The sequence below is a fragment of the Saccopteryx leptura genome, chromosome 6, assembly GCF_036850995.1.
Source record: "Saccopteryx leptura isolate mSacLep1 chromosome 6, mSacLep1_pri_phased_curated, whole genome shotgun sequence".
NCBI classification, from domain to species: domain Eukaryota; kingdom Metazoa; phylum Chordata; class Mammalia; order Chiroptera; family Emballonuridae; genus Saccopteryx; species Saccopteryx leptura.
In genome coordinates this window covers 195,834,584-195,851,764 of record NC_089508.1, presented here as the reverse complement: position 1 = coordinate 195,851,764, position 17,181 = coordinate 195,834,584, and the positions used below count along the sequence as shown (strand labels likewise).

Below are 17,181 nucleotides of genomic sequence, written 5' to 3'. Positions count from 1 at the left end.
GCCCTGTGCTGTGTTGCTGCCTACGGACTGCGCTTCGTTTCGGGAGCGCTGACCACTGTGCCTTGTGTCCCTTCCACTCTGCGCAGACGCTGTGCACAGAGCAGTCCGTGCTGTTTCTTCCGAGATGCAGTTTCTTCCGTTGTCACAGCATCTGAGACCCGGGTGCAGCGTCTAATGGGCCAGGCGTGGGAGGAGGGCAGCGGCCGGGGCTGACGGACGCCCTCCTCTGTTGGCAGCACCGTTACGGGGAGCACCTGCTGCTGTGTGTGCAGGCCGTAGTGTCCGTGTGCCGCGAGGACTGCCGAGGGTGCGGCCTGCAGCTCATGGAGGTGCTGGTGACCGTGATGGCGCTCGCGGACGCCCCGGGCCTGGGCCACAAGGTGAGCTCTGCTAGGGGGTCGGTGGCACAGAGACGAGGGACAAGCTGGCCCGGGCCACAGCGCCTGCGCATTTCCATGTCTCTGCCTGCGGACAGCTTGGCCCAGCGTCCAGTGCATAGACACGTAGGGAGGGCATCCCCACCCAGCACGCGGTGGGGCGGGCGCAGGTCTACGGAGGGGAGAACGGCGGGGTCTTCCTGTGTGATTGCAAGAACGGAGACTCCAGGCGCTGACCTGCGGGGTGGGAGGTCAGCCCTCCCTCTTCTTCCTTGAGGCCCCTTTGGACTTTGTGTCCGAGGGCCGAGTCCTGCGGGCAGCTTGTCACTAGTAACAGCTGGCGCTCCCAGACCCTGCAGATAGACCCATCCCAGCCGGCCCGGGGAGGCCCAGGCCCTCCTGGCGTTTGCAGCCCGAGGAGGAGCAGGCAGGGGCTGCATGGTACACCTGTCTTTCTTCACCCTCTGTCCAGGGCAGCAGTGACTGCCACCCCAGCGTCTGGGAGCCAGGCAGAGAGGACTTAGCTGGTCTTTGCAGACAATCGCCTGTTTGGATGAGCTCCCTGAAGCCCATCACACCCAGCTCTGCTCTGCAGGAGTGCAGGGATGTGGGGGCACAGCTGTCACGCTCATAGACCAGGGCCCAGGACCAGCGTCTCAGTAAACACGCTGGTCTGTTCACTGGTTGTGTGCCAGCCTTGCCATCACGTGAGCAGAAACGCAGGTGGTCAGCCAGTGTCCACAGCCCCAGGTCCTGGCCCCTGATTCCAAGGGTGCTCTGCCGTCCTCACGGGGACGTGGCTGCAGTCAACCTGGCCATCCCAGCAGGCCGTGGCCTGAGGGGGCTCTGAGCCAAGGGAAGACTGTCCCAGCCTGTGGCTTACACTTCCCAGGTTCAGGAGACCATGGACATGCTGGCCGCGGTGGACAGTGGTGGTGACAGCCAGGACCTGTACCGCGAGCACGTGGGCCCCGTCCTGGAGCGGCTGGCCGAGTCGCAGCGGGACTGGACCGTGCACTCCCCGGAACTCCTGCAGTTCTGCGTGCTGGTCACCCACGCAGGTGAGCCCCCACGGTGAACAGAGCTGAGTAAGGTACTCAGAGTGTCACCTCTGGAGAAGGGGTGACAAACAAAACCTGGACTTTTGAAATGCTGAGGACATTATCCTGGAGGCTGGCATGGGGCTCTAGGTCAGACCTGCACCTGCTCCCCCTGCCCCTCTGTAGCCTGTCCCCTCAGGCGCACTTGGCCACGCGGGTCAGTAGGTGGGTGGCTGCAGGGGCCGGGACCCTCCACCTTCCCCGGGTCATCCCCAGCCTCACCGCCAGGCCTCTCCTGGAGCAAAGTGTCGCCCCTGAGTCTCCACTGTGGGTTCCAGTGAGGTTTTCACGGCGGGCACGGAGGTTTACAGCTGTGTGTGCACAGCCCAGGGTGTTCACTTTCGAGTGTTCTAGTGTTTCCCAAATAAGCACAGGAACCAGGTGGCTCCCGCGCTCACGGCACAAGTGTGCACACTGGGGACCAGGCGGCTCCCGCGCTCACGGCACAGGTGTGCACACTGGGGACCAGGCGGCTCCCGCGCTCACGGCACAGGTGTGCACACTGGGGACCAGGCGGCTCCCGCGCTCACGGCACAAGTGTGCACACTGGGGACCAGGCGGCTCCCGCGCTCACGGCACAGGTGTGCACACTGGGGACCAGGTGGCTCCCGCGCTCACGGCACAGGTGTGCACACTGGGGACCAGGCGGCTCCCGCGCTCACGGCACAGGTGTGCACACTGGGGACCAGGCGGCTCCCGCGCTCACGGCACAGGTGTGCACACTGGGGACCAGGCGGCTCCCGCGCTCACGGCACAGGTGTGCACACTGGGGACCAGGCGGCTCCCACGCTCACAGCACAGGTGTGCACACTGGGGACCAGGCGGCTCACGGCACAGGTGTGCACACTGGGGACCAGCCGTGCGTTCTTTGCAGGAAAGCTGGGTCCAGGTTTGCTGCACCTGAGGTGGTCTCCTAAAATCTGTTTCTATTTGCAGTTTAAAAAAGATATTTCTTACGGTGGTGCCAAAACTGACAGCCACTTGGAAAAAAACGTTTTTGGGTCCTCATTTTATGTCTTGCCCAGGAAAACATTGACAGTATAATGTTAGGTAACAGGTGCTGGTTCTAGAACTACCAGTTCAATAGCCCCACCTGTGTTTGCTCTGACTCCCTGTGTGAGTGTGTGTGCGTGCGTGAGCATGTGCGTGCGTGCATGTGTGTGTGAGCGTGTGTGCACGTGTAAAATCTGAAAGGTGGAACCGTTTTTGCTCTGTGCTCTGGGAGTGTGGAAGAGGCTTGCTTTCTTCTTTTCCTTATTCTTTAGTATTTTCCAAGTGTTGTGTAAGGAGCGTGTACTACTATGATGAACAGGAAAGAGGGTTCAAATACTTTCTGCTAAGTAAATTCCTCCAATTCCTTACTTAGAAAAGTTCTGTGAAAAGATGACTACTTTAATTGTAAAACATAGAGAAACATAACTTTGTAGAGTCTGGAAAGATGGAAAGGGGCTACAAAGGAGAGAGGGAGGATTGAGGCCAGCGTGGAGGAGGAGGCAGGGAGGCTCACAGCAGGCCCCACGTGGGGCGGGGCACCGTGTCTGAGCTGCCTGAAGAGTCACCGCCCCTGGTGAGCAGAGGAGGAAGACGCAGCCTTTAATAAAGAGGTGTGGGTTTGCCTGACCAGTGGGGGCGCAGTGGATGATAGAACATCGCCCTGGGACACTGAGGTCCCCGGTTTGAGACCCCGAGTCCTGGCTTGGTTCAAGCCCTCGGTCAAGACACACATATATAAGAAGCAATTCATGAACAGCTAAAGTGCTGCAACCACAGGTTGATTGTTCTCATCTCTCTCCCTTCCTGTCTAGCTCTCTCATCACAGGTCTGAAGTAGGACACCCTTTTTCATCTGTGAATTTAGTCAAAATGTAAAAAGCACCCTTGGTGTTGAGCGGAAGCCTTGGCTGACAGGGCTGTTGGGTTGTGAGGAGCCTGAGTTTATGCTTCTGCAGTTATCAGTGGGTTCCGACAGCGTGTGTGTGCATGTCTGTGTGTGTTCCGGCCTTTTCCAGCAATCACACTCATGAGAACCTGTCCTGGGGAAATAATGCTAATTGTGGAGAAAGCCAGGTGCCCAGAAATACTCAGCGGGGGGGGCGTATTTAGTCACAGAAGTTGGCAGTGGCCCAAATACCCGACAAGAAGTTAGTTCCCTGTGTGATGACATATCGTGGAGAAGTGCTTGGCAGCCTGGACGCCGCCATCAGCCCCAGAGCGACACAGGAACACGCGTGCCACGACACGCTGCAGAAAGCAAGCCACAGGCTCTGCAGGCGCACCCCTGCAGGGTCCGTGCTCGGAGGGCACAGAGCAGGGGCTGGCAGGCCAGGCCTGGTGTGGGGATTTGTTCTCTTAACTCCCTGAGCACCAGTGGCACAGCGCCCATCCCAGTACACCCCTCTGCCCGCCGTAGGCTGGTGGCACGTCCCCTCTGTCTTCAGCAGCGACCTTGACCGTGGGTGTCACATAGCCTCCTCTGTTGAAGCCAGAGATGCCCTTTCCCAGCCTGTTAATATGTGTGTTCGCGTGTGCGTGAAAGGCAGGGCAGCGGCCGACGTGGGCGTGGACGAAGAGGCCAGCACAGACGTTGGTGGGGAGGGCAGGGACGGTGTCCCCCTGGGGACTGCACCTCGACACAAGGTCTGCTCTGTGAGGACCACCGCTGGGCCGTGCTCGGGCGCCTGGATCGTGAGAAGAGTCTGCGTCTCCCTCCTCTCCCACCCTCAGTGTGTGTGGTGGGCGTCCAGTCACTGTCAAGAGCCCCAGCTGCAGGACGGGCTGCACCTGGCCCCGGGCCTGGAAGTGGAGGGTGTGCAGGCAACACTGGCGGCAGCGCTCTGGCCTGCCCCGTGGTCAGTGAGGTCTGCGGGACGGCGGCCACCTGCTCCTCAGTTCTGTCCCTCCAGGCTGTCCCATCCCTGGGGTGCCCTGTGAGTGGGCTCCTTTCCACACCCACACGCTGCCCTTTAGACCCTCGCCCTAACCCGTCTGAGAAGACTTAACTGGACACGCTTCATTTTTAAAAGATAATTCTTTTTTAAAAAACAAAGGTGCCCTGGCCAGTTGGCTCAGTGGTAGAGCGTCGGCCTGGCGTGCAGTAGTCCCGGGTTCGATTCCCGGCCAGGGCACACAGGATAAGTGCCCATCTGCTTCTCCACCCCTCCCCCTCTCCTTCCTCTCTGTCTCTCTCTTCCCCTCCCGCAGCCAAGGCTCCATTGGAGCAAAGATGGCCCGGGCACTGAGGATGGCTCCATGGCCTCTGCCTCAGGCGCTAGAATGGCTCTGGTTGCAACAGAGCAACACCCCAGATGGGCAGAGCATCGCCCCCTGGTGGGCGTGCCGGGTGGATCCCGATCAGGCACATGCGGGAGTCTGCCTCCCTGTTTCCAGCTTCAGAAAAAAAAAAAAGGTAATTTTCAGACCCCAGGCGTCAGCTCCCATCTCCACCTTCAGAAGCCACTGCTTCCCGGTGGCCAGCAGGTCACGAGAAGGGGGGGGCAGCTCTGGGCAACTCAGACGTCTCCCAGGGTCTTCGTTCTCAGTGACGACTATGCGTGGATACTGTCCATTGATGTGTTCTCTGTCACGCTACTGGCCTGCTCCTCAGAGTTGTTCCCAGGACGCTGAGCTGCCCTTCCGCTGGGAGCGTGGGGCCCTGGGGACCATTGTTCTTTCCATGTGCTGGGGGCCTCGTTGTACCATGACCAGCACCCCTGCGTTGCTCTTCCCCCTTATTCAATAGACACAGACGTTAAGTGTTGGGAACGATGTGTGCTGCCCATTTGTGGGGCGCCGGCTCGGGTGGGAGTCCAGGTGGCCTCCCCACGGGCAGTGGCCGCTCACTGACCCTCCTGCCGTGTCCCCTCTGTGAAGGAAGCGGACAGGCCCTCCCCCTGTGGACATGTCCTGCTCGCGGGCCGGTCGGTTGTGCTGGCTGCACGGCTCCAGGTTGGTGCCCTGAGCCCCCAGCTGCTTTCCCGGCTTGCAGGTTTGTCTCTGGGTTGGTAACGGCCTATCGCACAAGGGTCAGGCCGCTTTGCCTGCTGCCCTTGAAGTCCTCGTAGCATCAGCAGAGCGCCATGACCTGGGGTTCAGTGACCTTAGTCTAGAAAGTGCATCATCTGTGCCCAGGGCCTGCTGCGTGTGGGGTGGGGGTCCTGTGACACGAAGCTCGAGTCATACCAGCCACAGCTCCGTGAGTGTGCAGCCTCCCCTGCCGGCACCTGGTTGAGACCCACCCCCCCCAGGCTCAGGACGGTTGTGTTCTCAGTGAGGAGTCAGCGGACGCCCACCTTCCCGGGCAGATGTTAAATAACTAATTTCGGTTGATATTTAACATGTTGCTTGACTTTAATTTTTTTTTTTCCTTCATTTTTCTGAAGCTGGAAACAGGGAGAGACAGTCAGACAGACTCCCGCATGCGCCCGACCGGGATCCACCCGGCACGCCCACCAGGGGGCGATGCTCTGCCCACCAGGGGCGACGCTCTGCCCATCCTGGGCGTCGCCATGTTGCGACCAGAGCCACTCTAGTGCCTGGGGCAGAGGCCACAGAGCCATCCCCAGCGCCCGGGCCATCTTTGCTCCAATGGAGCCTTGGCTGCGGGAGGGGAAGAGAGAGACAGAGAGGAAGGAGAGGGGGAGGGGTGGAGAAGCAGATGGGCGCTTCTCCTGTGTGCCCTGGCCGGGGATCGAACCTGGGTCCTCTGCACGCCAGGCCGACGCTCTACCGCTGAGCCAACCGGCCAGGGCCTGACTTTAATTTTTTAAGAGTTTGAGGAAATGTCAGAAAACAGGAAGTGTACAAATTGAACAGAGTGACTGGGGGTTGATAAATGTTCTCAGTTACTTTTCTTTGCTAATCACATGAGTCCACGACCCAGAAGGGGCGCCCTTCCTGCAGCTGAGGGGCTTGTCTGTCTGGCACCAGGGCCCCCACACCCCACAGGCAGACAGGGAGCTCTTGTGTTCCAGGCCCTGCCCTCGGGGAGGCACTGCCCCACCTGGTCCCCATCCTCCGGAGCTGCCTGCAGCCGGACAGAGACCCACAGATGCGCCTGAAGCTCTTCTCCGTGCTGTCCCGGGTGCTGCTGCGGGCACAGGACACCGTGGACTCCCAAGGGTAGGTCTGCTCCACTGCCACAGCTCGCCCCACACTGTCCCGGGGAGGGGTGCCCCCCACACACAGGGGTCCCGGGTGGGCCTGCTGCCCATGCCCGCGGGTCAACAGCGAGGTCAGGGCAGTGAGTGCACCACAAAGGGAGGCCCTAAATCAAAGTCCCTTTAGTGTGGTCATTAAAATTCCATTGAGCGAAAAAGCTTTAGGGAACATTAACTATTAATGGTTTATATATTAGCTGTTCTCAGTTTTAAAAGCCTTTTGGTACCTTTCAAACCTAACAAAGCATTGATTGAGTTGCCGCTGATGGTGAAGCTTTTGAAAGGACTTTTGGTTGTGTTGCAGCTGTGTGGGCTGCCGGGCGGCCTGTGGACACACCGTCCTGCTGTGAGGAGGGGCGGCCGGGTCTGCTCAGGTGGGGCTGTGCGCTGTCGGGGGACCTGTCCCGAGGGAGCCGGTCAGCACAGAGCCGAGTCCTGCTTTGTTGTCGGGCGGCCTGTGGACACAGTCCTGCTGTGAGGAGGGGCGGCCGGGTCTGCTCAGGTGGGGCTGTGCGCTGTCGGGGGACCTGTCCCGAGGGAGCCGGTCAGCACAGAGCAGAGTCCTGCTTTGTTGTGGAGGCTGATGGGGTCAGAGACGACTGGGTCATTCGACTTTTCTTCTCTGGATTCATGCTGATTGCTGCTGGGCCTCTAGCCAGACATCACATTGCAGGAACTTTGATTTCCTGCTTGTCTGCAAAAACGTGGCGCTGAGGAGGGCCCATAAAACATGCTGAGTGCCGCCCTGGCTGCCGTCCCGGCACGAGGCCAACCTCCACCTGGAGAGCCCGCGAGGCCGTGGGAACGCCGGCCAGGCCGTCCGCTCGGGGCCTGTGCTCCGCCGTGTCCCCGAGGACAGTGAGCCCTGCAGATAGCCGCTGAGTCTAGACAGAGCTCCCAGCAGACACTGCGCTGAGCCTCACGGAGGAAGAAGTACTGGGAAGACACCGTCGGGTGGCTGTTCGTGGGGAGCGTGAGCTGCTTTCACGGGCAGGGGGGAGGAACAGAAGCAACAGCGGCTGTGAAACCTGCCGTCAGCGCGCAGAGGTGGAGACCGTCAGGAGGGAATAATCCCTCGCTGGCCCTCGTCGGTCAGTGTCCACTGGTCGGGTCGGCCGTTCCGGCCCTCCACCCGGCCTGCGGTCCTGCTCTGAGGGGGCGGGCTCCTGGCATCGGCGTTTCCACCAGACTCGGGTGAAGTCGGCAGGAGCGTCGAGGAAGCAGCGAGGACGTCGGGGTCTCAGGACGAGGATGGGCTGTTTCTCCCAAGTGGGTGGCCTCCTGTGTGCTAAAGGGGTGTTCTCTGAGCAGAGTCCTGAGCCGTGTCTCTGAGCAGAGTCCTGAGCCGTGTCCCCTTGGGCCCCGTCTCTATGATCGCTCTGCAAAGACGGTCCCCGTCTGGACCTCTTCCCCAGGCACCAACCGTGCAGGAGCCGCCCGCGAGCTCCCACCTGACCTGTGTCTTCTGTGCGCAGTGGGGTCAGTGTTGGAAAGTCAGGTGCTTTCTCTCCCCTTCACATCATCATCTCGGAGGGCGGCTCAGACACGCGGGCGCAGCTCATGGCCACAGCTCGTCAGCCACGTTGGGTACCCGCCCGAGTCAGGGCTCCTGCAGACCACCCGTCGGCAGCAGCAGCTCTGCTGCAACACTGACGCTCACTGAAGACCAGATGGCCTGACCCCCATGCACTCTGCTGGCCCGCGGCTCACCTTGGCGTTGGCTCTGGGGTGCCCCCTGCTGGCGGCCGTGGCCCCTGAGAGGTGTTCTCAGCCAGGGTTCGAGCTGTGAGCCACGTTCCGAGTGCCCTTTACAGTGATGCTGGGAAACAAGTCGATGAATCACTCGTTCAGCAAATCATGCTCTCTGGTCTGTGAGCAGAGGCTGTGAGCGCAAGGGACCTCCAGGGGCAGTGCTGAGGCTGGTCCCTGGGAGGTGCTGAGTGGGGCGCTGGCCCCTGCAGTGCTGAGGCTGGTCCCTGGGAGGTGCTGAGTGGGGTGCTGGCCCCTGCAGTGCTGAGGCTGGTCCCTGGGAGGTGCTGAGTGGGGTGCTGGTCCCTGGGAGGTACTGAGGCTGGTCCCTGGGAGGTGCTGAGTGGGGCGCTGGTCCCTGGGAGGTGCTGAGTGGGGCGCTGGCCCCTGCAGTGCTGAGGCTGGTCCCTGGGAGGGGCTGAGTGGGGCGCTGGTCCCTGGGAGGTGCTGAGTGGGGCGCTGGCCCCTGGGAGGTGCTGAGGCTGGTCCCTGGGAGGGGCTGAGTGGGGCGCTGGTCCCTGGGAGGGGCTGAGTGGGGCGCTGGTCCCTGGGAGGTGCTGAGTGGGGCGCTGGTCCCTGGGAGGTACTGAGGCTGGTCCCTGGGAGGTGCTGAGTGGGGCGCTGGCCCCTGGGAGGTGCTGAGGCTGGTCCCTGGGAGGGGCTGAGTGGGGCGCTGGTCCCTGGGAGGGGCTGAGTGGGGCGCTGGTCCCTGGGAGGTGCTGAGGCTGGTCCCTGGGAGGGGCTGAGTGGGGCGCTGGTCTCTGGGAGGTGCTGAGTGGGGCGCTGGTCTCTGGGAGGTGCTGAGTGGGGCGCTGGTCCCTGGGAGGGGCTGAGTGGGGCGCTGGCCCCTGGGAGGTGCTGAGGCTGGTCCCTGGGAGGGGCTGAGTGGGGCGCTGGTCCCTGGGAGGTGCTGAGTGGGGCGCTGGCCCCTGGGAGGTGCTGAGGCTGGTCCCTGGGAGGGGCTGAGTGGGGCGCTGGCCCCTGCAGTGCTGAGGCTGGTCCCTGGGAGGGGCTGAGTGGGGCGCTGGTCCCTGGGAGGGGCTGAGTGGGGCGCTGGCCCCTGCAGTGCTGAGGCTGGTCCCTGGGAGGGGCTGAGTGGGGCGCTGGTCCCTGGGAGGTGCTGAGTGGGGCGCTGGTCCCTGGGAGGTACTGAGGCTGGTCCCTGGGAGGGGCTGAGTGGGGCGCTGGCCCCTGCAGTGCTGAGGCTGGTCTCTGCTGAGTGGGGCGCTGGCCCCTGCAGTGCCGAGGCTGGTCCCTGGGAGGGGCTGAGTGGGGCGCTGGTCTCTGGGAGGTGCTGAGTGGGGCGCTGGCCCCTGGGAGGTGCTGAGTGGGGCGCTGGCCCCTGGGAGGTGCTGAGTGGGGCGCTGGCCCCTGGGAGGTGCTGAGTGGGGCGCTGGCCCCTGCAGTGCTGAGGCTGGTCCCTGGGAGGTGCTGAGTGGGGCGCTGGTCCCTGGGAGGTGCTGAGTGGGGCGCTGGCCCCTGGGAGGTGCTGAGTGGGGCGCTGGCCCCTGCAGTGCTGAGGCTGGTCCCTGGGAGGTGCTGAGTGGGGCGCTGGTCCCTGGGAGGTGCTGAGTGGGGCGCTGGCCCCTGGGAGGTGCTGAGTGGGGCGCTGGCCCCTGGGAGGTGCTGAGTGGGGCGCTGGCCCCTGCAGTACTGAGGCTGGTCCCTGGGAGGTGCTGAGTGGGGTGCTGGCCCCTGCAGTGCCGAGGCTGGTCTCTGGGAGGTGCTGAGTGGGGCGCTGGCCCCTGCAGTGCTGAGCTACCAGGTGGCAGCCGGGGTTCCAGTGCCCGTTCGTCTTGGTGGCACGGCAGTGTGGGTGGGCACCAGTGAGAAGTCCCCTGCTGGGTTGATGGGGACTCGGTCTCTGGCACAGACCTGCAGCGTCCTCACGGAGGTGGGGGAGCGTGGTTGGGACCTGCTCGGCCTGTCGTGCGTGGGAGTGACCGCTGGCCCGCTGGTGCTCCTGTGACGTCTGAGGTGTAGCTCATGCCTCCTCCTCGGAGCAAGGGGAGTGACGGATGAAGCCCCTCAGTGGCAAGGGGGTCCCAGAGCCCCAGGTCTCTCAGCTCAGGCCCCACAGCTGCTCCCAGGCCAGGCCAGCAGGAGCCCCCGGGATGGCAGGCTGACCGGGATGGCCATCTCCCCCGGACACGGAGGGCTCTCGTGCTCAGCTGTCCACTGCTGCTGGGAACGGAGGGCTCTTGTGCTCAGCTGTCCACTGCTGCTGGCTTCGTCTCTGCTGTCTGGTCCTTTCCCCTCAGCCCACTTCCCAAAACAAATGCCTCCTCCAGGGAGCAGCTGTCGACCCTCCTCACCTGCTCTCCTGTGCTTCCTCCTCAGGCAGTTTCACAGCCACCTGGACACCATGATCAAGGACATCCTGGTCCCCAACCTGCAGTGGCACGCGGGGAGGACAGCCGCAGCCATCCGCACAGCCGCCGTGTCCTGCCTCTGGGCACTCCTCAGCAGCGAGGTCCTGTCAGCCACACAGGTGGGGCGCGGGGCGTCCTGGGCCCGCGCGAGGTGGGGGTGCTGTACCGCGGCCCCCCTGGGTCTCCTTGGCCGCAGCACGAAGGTGCCCACACCAGTGCTGAGTGTCCTCCCGGGGACGTGGGCGGAGTCCCGTGGCACGAGCTGGTAGGACGCAGAGCGTGGACAAGCATCGTGTTTGCTGTGCTCATCTCGGGGGCTCTCAGGGTCCCAGATTGAATGTCACTCTTTACAAGACAAAGGTTTTCACTGGGGAGCCTAACTGAACTGGGTCGGCTGTGGGCTTTCCACGCTATTTCCGTTCCTGTCTCCAGCTAACACAGGAATTAAGGCAGCAGTAGAAAGTGTTAGTGTTGTGCTTTACTGTGCTTGTGAAAACGTCTCACCAGGTACTCACTGTGTGTGTGGGCTCCACCTGGCCCACGGCGCACTGTGGTTTCAGTTAAATGCCTCCCACATTTTCTTGGACACAGTCACGCTGGTAAGTACCAGGCTATGGGGATTTGTGTCTCAGTAAGACTCTGTGGATAATGGATTTTCCATTGACCAAATGAAGCAAAAATTGTTCAAATCATCTAAAACGTAAGATCCAGCTTCGGGTCTCCCGTGTCGCCGTTTCATTGTATCTGTGTGAAAGCCAGCCTGTCGCTGGGCCGGCGTGGTCACTCCCGTTTCTGCGACGGCCGCAGGTCCAGGACGTGCGGGAGAGGCTGGTGCCCCAGATTCTGACCACCCTGGAGGAGGACTCCCAGACGGCTCGGTTGCTTTCATGCCGCATCATGAATACGCTGTTAGTGTCTCCTGGTGGTGCGATTCGCCCTGATATGTTCATCAAGATTTACCCAGGTAGGACATTTCTCTTTTCCATGTGTCTGTATTGGTTTGACAGTTGTTTCTTCTATAGGGAAATTAGAAAATGTTATTTTGACTTATGGTCTGGTTGGTTCTGAGAGTACAAACCTGGCAGTGACAGATTAGAACATCACACTGAGTGACACGGGAACGGGACAGCTGGACCAGCTGGGGGCAGAGGCCCAACAGCGCAGGGGGACACGCAGATTCCCACTGTGGTCAGGGAGCGGCTCTAGGGCGGCAGGGGCCCTCAGAGCAGGAGCGGTGGCCAGGCCCCGGGGTGACACAGGCCAGGGCAAGGTGTGTGCTGCCCGTGGCCTGAACCCCCAACGTCACTGCCTCCTTGGAGCCAAAACACCAGACAGACCCCAGATGCAGAAGCCAGACCCCACCCCACCGAGCAGAACTTGGGCTCAGGGGTCTGCAGCCAGGTCTCTGAGCACAGGGGGGCTGGTGTCTCCCCCAGCCCGACCCCGAGCGCGGACAGAGCATGTGCTCCTCCTCGGAGTTACCTCTAAACCGTGTCTGAGATCTCAGGAAGGTGCACACGCTGCCTCCAGGAAAGGACAAGTTGAGACTCAAGACGGTGAATGGGAACAAGTGAAGGGCAAGCGTGAGGCCGAGAACCCGGAGAAGCTGTAGGTGAACCTGTGGGAACCAGGCACCTGATTCCAGGACGGTTCCGGGGGGTGGGGGGGGGGTGCACAGTGTCTGACTCTGTTTCTTAAGCCAGGTGTCCTCATTGGGTAACGACATATAATTACCTAATGCTTGCTGTGTGCCACAAATATTTAGTGACTTTTAAAAGATGGTTTTAAGAATTCCTGGAAATGAGAACTAGTTACTGAAGTTAAAACTCAGTGCACTGGCCCTGGCCGGTTGGCTCAGTGATAGAGCGTCGACCTGGCGTGCAGGAGCCCAAGGTTTGATTCCCGTCCAGGGCACACAGGAGAGGCGCCCATCTGCTTCTCCACCCCTCCCCCTCTCCTTCCTCTCTCTCTCTCTCTCTCTCTCTTCCCCTCCCGCAGCCGAGGCTCCATTGGAGCAAAGATGGCCCCGGCGCTGGGGATGGCTCCTTGGCCTCTGCCCCAGGCGCTAGAGTGGCTCTGGTCGCAACAGAGCAACGCCCCAGAGGGGCAGAGCATCGCCCCCTGGTGGGCGTGCCGGGTGGATCCCAGTCGGGTGCATGCGGGAGTCTGTCTGACTGCCTCCCCATTTCCAACTTCAGAAAAATACAAAAATACAAAAAAAAAACACCTCGGTGCACTGGGTGAGCAGTAGGCGAACCTGGCTGAGACAGAGTCGTGGCCTGAGAGGTAGTGAGGACGGGCCTCCCACCACACGGGCTGCTGCTCCCGCCCTCGTTCACGTCCCCTGCACGGGTACTGCGTGCTGATCGTCTGCTGAGCCTCTAAAGACAGCAGTCATGGAGGCCAAAGGTTGCTGGTGGATTGTGTGAGAAACACACGCATCTAATAAGAAGTCTGACCCGTGACCAGTCAGAGCATCCGCAGGGGAAGACTGACTCTGCTCAGCAGAACGGCCTGTCCTGGAGTCTCAGCGGACACAACACGGGCACAGTGAGCGGCTGCCAGGTCCTGGGCCCTCGGCTCTGTCCCCAGAGCTGCGCAGGGTAAGGTCAGCAGACGTCCCTCCTGTGCGATCTGCTTGCCAGGTGGGGCCTCCCGGCCTGATGCCCGTGAGTGGCAGGCTTTGAATCTGTGCACCTTGGAGTCTAAGTGGGCCCGACCGCCTGGCGGGTGAGGAGGCCCATGCAGAGGCCCTCGGGCCACTCCTGCCCTGTGTCCGGGGCACCCACCCTTCTGCCTGCAGCACCGGGTGTGTGCGCTCTGGGTGCCGCTCCCAGGGACCCGGTGAGCACCGTGCAGGCGCTGCGGCCCTCAGCCTGCTCCGTCCTCCTCCAGAGCTCCTGAAACGCCTGGATGACGTGTCCAATGAAGTGAGGCTGGCGGCGGCCTCCGCCTTGGCCACCTGGCTGGAGTGTGTCAGAGAGGACACCAGGAAGTCCTCCTACCAGAGCCACATTCAGTTCCTGTACAAGGAGCTCCTCGTGTACCTGGATGACCCCGAGAGCGCCGTCCAGGACGCAGTCTTGGGTGAGTGTCCTGGCGACTCGGAGTGGCCTTTGGGCCTGTTCCGGGCGCATTCGCCCGTTCCTCATGGCTGAGCGTCGGGGGAGCCACACGAGGGCAGGGGGCAGGCCGGGTCCCTCGGGGCCCGTGTCCTCAGGGTCACTGGGCATCCTGAAGGGTGTTGGTATTGTGTGAGGCCGGTGGTAGTTACTATACTAGAAATAAAATTGAGCAAATTTTGAGAAATTTATTAATTCGTTTAAAATAACAAGAAGCCCGTTTCATGTTAAAACATAAATAATATGTATTTGAAAGATTTCCCAAAACAAAATACTGACAAGAAGGCTGTCATTGTTTTATGTTTTCTTCGCTGTGCAAAAATCCTTAATTTGATGTAGTCCCATTTGTTTGTTTGTTTTTGCTGCCCCCGCCTGATGGGACAGATCCAAAAAGACATCGCTAAGAGTGATGTAGGAGTCTACTGCCCACATTTTCTTCTAGAAGTTTCATGGTTTCAGGTCTAACATTGACGTCTGTAATCCATTTGGAGTCTGTTCTTGTGTGTGGTATAAAAGGGTAGTCTTAAGTTCATGTTTTTTGCATGTATCTGTCCAGTTTTCCCAGCCAGCACCACTTTTTAAAAATACGTTTAACTGATTTGAGAGAGAGAGAGAAACATTGATTTGCTGTTCCACTTATTTATGCATTCATCGGTTGGTTTTTTTCCCTCTACAATGTATCATCTGTGCATTAGTTGATTCTCGTATGCGCCCTGACTGTGGATCGAACCTGCAACTTTGGCATATCGGGAGGATGGTCTAACCAACTGAGCCCCTGGCCAGTGCCCCAACACCATTTGTTGAATAGACCGTCTTTGTCCTGTTGTATGGTCATCCTCCTTTGTCATAAATTCACTGACCACAGAGACGTGGGTTTATTTCTAGGCTCCTTTCTGTTCCGTTGGTCCACGTGTCTGTTGGCGCAGCCGCAGTGTGCTGCTTTGATTTCTGTGGACTTGTGTTGGTTTGATACTTATCTCTGGCATCCTAAGGGTGTTTGCTGTTTTACAGAGGTCCTCAAGGCAGGCAGCGTCCTGTTCCCTGACCTGCTGGCAAGAGAGACGGAGGCTGTCATCCACAAACACCGCTCCCCCTCCCGCTGTGAGCAGCTCCTGCAGCACCTGCAGGCCAGGCTGCCCGCTCAGTGACCGGAGCTCCAGGCCAGAGCTGCCCGTGCCTCCGCTGGAGGTGGGCGTGAACAGGAAACCCCTGGCCGCACCTGCGTGTGGCTCATGGCCTTCACACCTCACCACAGGGCACCTTTCATCAGCAGCCGAGGACGGAAGACTGACCGTGAGAAGAATGTATTTCCTAAGAAAGAGGCGCAGTTCTCTGCTGGGACAGTTTCTCAGACCCAGCAGCTTCTGAAATGACCTTCACAGAGTGGCTGTGCTTTCATGTCCTGTTTATGCCGTTCATCGAAAGTCCAACTACAGCCCATGTCCACTGTGCCTCCTGGCGGCCACACCAGCCCAGGCTGCTGGCTCAGGGCTTAGCGGTTCTGTCTGGCGTCAAGAGCCCAAGGCAGTGCTTGACCACTTATTTTTAAAGCCAAAGGAATTTTTTAAAATTTTTAATTCTTCCTTTGGATTCTGTCTACTGGAACTTACTGTCTCAGAAAACAGACTGAAAGGAATATGACGTCTTAAGAACTATTATCAGTGAGATTCTTCCCATTTGGAAGGTAAGATGGTTGTGGCTCTATTCAGTCAAGTGTCCTTCTTAGGCCAGTAATGCTAACACTGTTAAAAATAGAATATTTAATCAGATTTTGGTTGCTCTCTTGGAAGTAGCAGTAAAGTAAAATTGTATTTTATTCTCTAGCACCTTCTACGCCCAAGTGCCTAAAAGATTTCATGTTCAGTGGTTTTTATTTCCATGAGCCAAATACATGTTAACTCAAGGGGGAAATGCTGCCTTTTGCAGAAATCAAATGTTAATGTTTACGCTTAAGTGTTTGAAACTTAATTAAAAATATTTATTGTAATTATCTTGTATGCCTGTCTGTCTGTTTTGATCATTAACTGACATTTTTAGAAATCACTCATTTTTCCTTGGATTTCACCTCGGGAAAGCCAGCCTGGAGAACCCCAGGCCTCAGCTCGCAGTAAATGCCCTCTCTGGACACCAGGTGGCAGGAGCGTCCCGCGAGCCGGTCGCAGGGCAGCAGCCAGCCTGCCCAGGGCCCACCGTGGGAGGGAGAGACCCGTGAGCCGGTCTCAGGGCAGCAGCCAGCCTGCCCAGGGCCCACCGTGGGAGGGAGAGACCCGTGAGCCGGTCTCAGGGCAGCAGCCAGCCCGCCCAGGGCCCACCGCGGGAGGGAGAGACCCGTGAGACGGTCGCAGGGCAGCAGCCAGCCTGCCCAGGGCCCACCGTGGGAGGGAGAGACCCGTGAGCCGGTCGCAGGGCAGCAGCCAGCCTGCCCAGGGCCCACCGCGGGAGTGGGAGGGAGAGACCCGTGAGACGGTCGCAGGGCAGCAGCCAGCCTGCCCAGGGCCCACCGCGGGAGGGAGAGACCCGTGAGCCGGTCGCAGGGCAGCAGCCAGCCCGCCCAGGGCCCACCGCGGGAGTGGGAGGGAGAGACCCGTGAGCCGGTCGCAGGGCAGCAGCCAGCCCGCCCAGGGCCCACCGTGGGAGTGGGAGGGAGAGACCCGCGAGCCGGTCGCAGGGCAGCAGCCAGCCCGCCCAGGGCCCACCGTGGGAGTGGGAGGGAGAGACCCGCGAGCCGGTCGCAGGGCAGCAGCCAGCCCGCCCAGGGCCCACCGCGGGAGCGGGAGGGAGAGACCCGCGAGCCGGTCTCAGGGCAGCAGCCAGCCCGCCCAGGGCCCACCGCGGGAGCGGGAGGGAGAGACCCGCGAGCCGGTCGCAGGGCAGCAGCCAGCCCGCCCAGGGCCCACCGCGGGAGCGGGAGGGAGAGACCCGTGAGCCGGTCGCAGGGCAGCAGTCAGCCCGCCCAGGGCCCACCGCGGGAGCGGGAGGGAGAGACCCGCGAGCCGGTCGCAGGGCAGCAGCCAGCCCGCCCAGGGCCCACCGCGGGAGCGGGAGGGAGAGACCCGCGAGCCGGTCTCAGGGCAGCAGCCAGCCCGCCCAGGGCCCACCGTGGGAGTGGGAGGGAGAGACCCGTGAGCCGGTCGCAGGGCAGCAGCCAGCCCGCCCAGGGCCCACCGAGGGAGTGGGAGGGAGAGACCCGCGAGCCGGTCGCAGGGCAGCAGCCAGCCCGCCCAGGGCCCACCGCGGGAGTGGGAGGGAGAGACCCGTGAGCCGGTCGCAGGGCAGCAGCCAGCCCGCCCAGGGCCCACCGCGGGA

General features: G+C 60.9%; 1 protein-coding gene across 1 annotated transcript in view; it reads left to right on the top strand.

Moving 5' to 3' along the window:
* The window catches only part of DNAAF5 (dynein axonemal assembly factor 5), a 33,016-nt gene extending 17,173 nt beyond the window's left edge, over window positions 1-15,843 (top strand). The window contains exons 7-13 of the mRNA XM_066342156.1: window positions 237-380; window positions 1,270-1,438; window positions 6,447-6,594; window positions 10,722-10,872; window positions 11,561-11,717; window positions 13,649-13,840; window positions 14,887-15,843. Of these exons, the coding sequence (XP_066198253.1) occupies window positions 237-380; window positions 1,270-1,438; window positions 6,447-6,594; window positions 10,722-10,872; window positions 11,561-11,717; window positions 13,649-13,840; window positions 14,887-15,023 (1,098 nt within the window). The 3' untranslated portion in view covers window positions 15,024-15,843. The remainder of the gene's footprint in view (window positions 1-236; window positions 381-1,269; window positions 1,439-6,446; window positions 6,595-10,721; window positions 10,873-11,560; window positions 11,718-13,648; window positions 13,841-14,886) is intronic.
* Window positions 15,844-17,181: the final 1,338 nt, after the last annotated feature.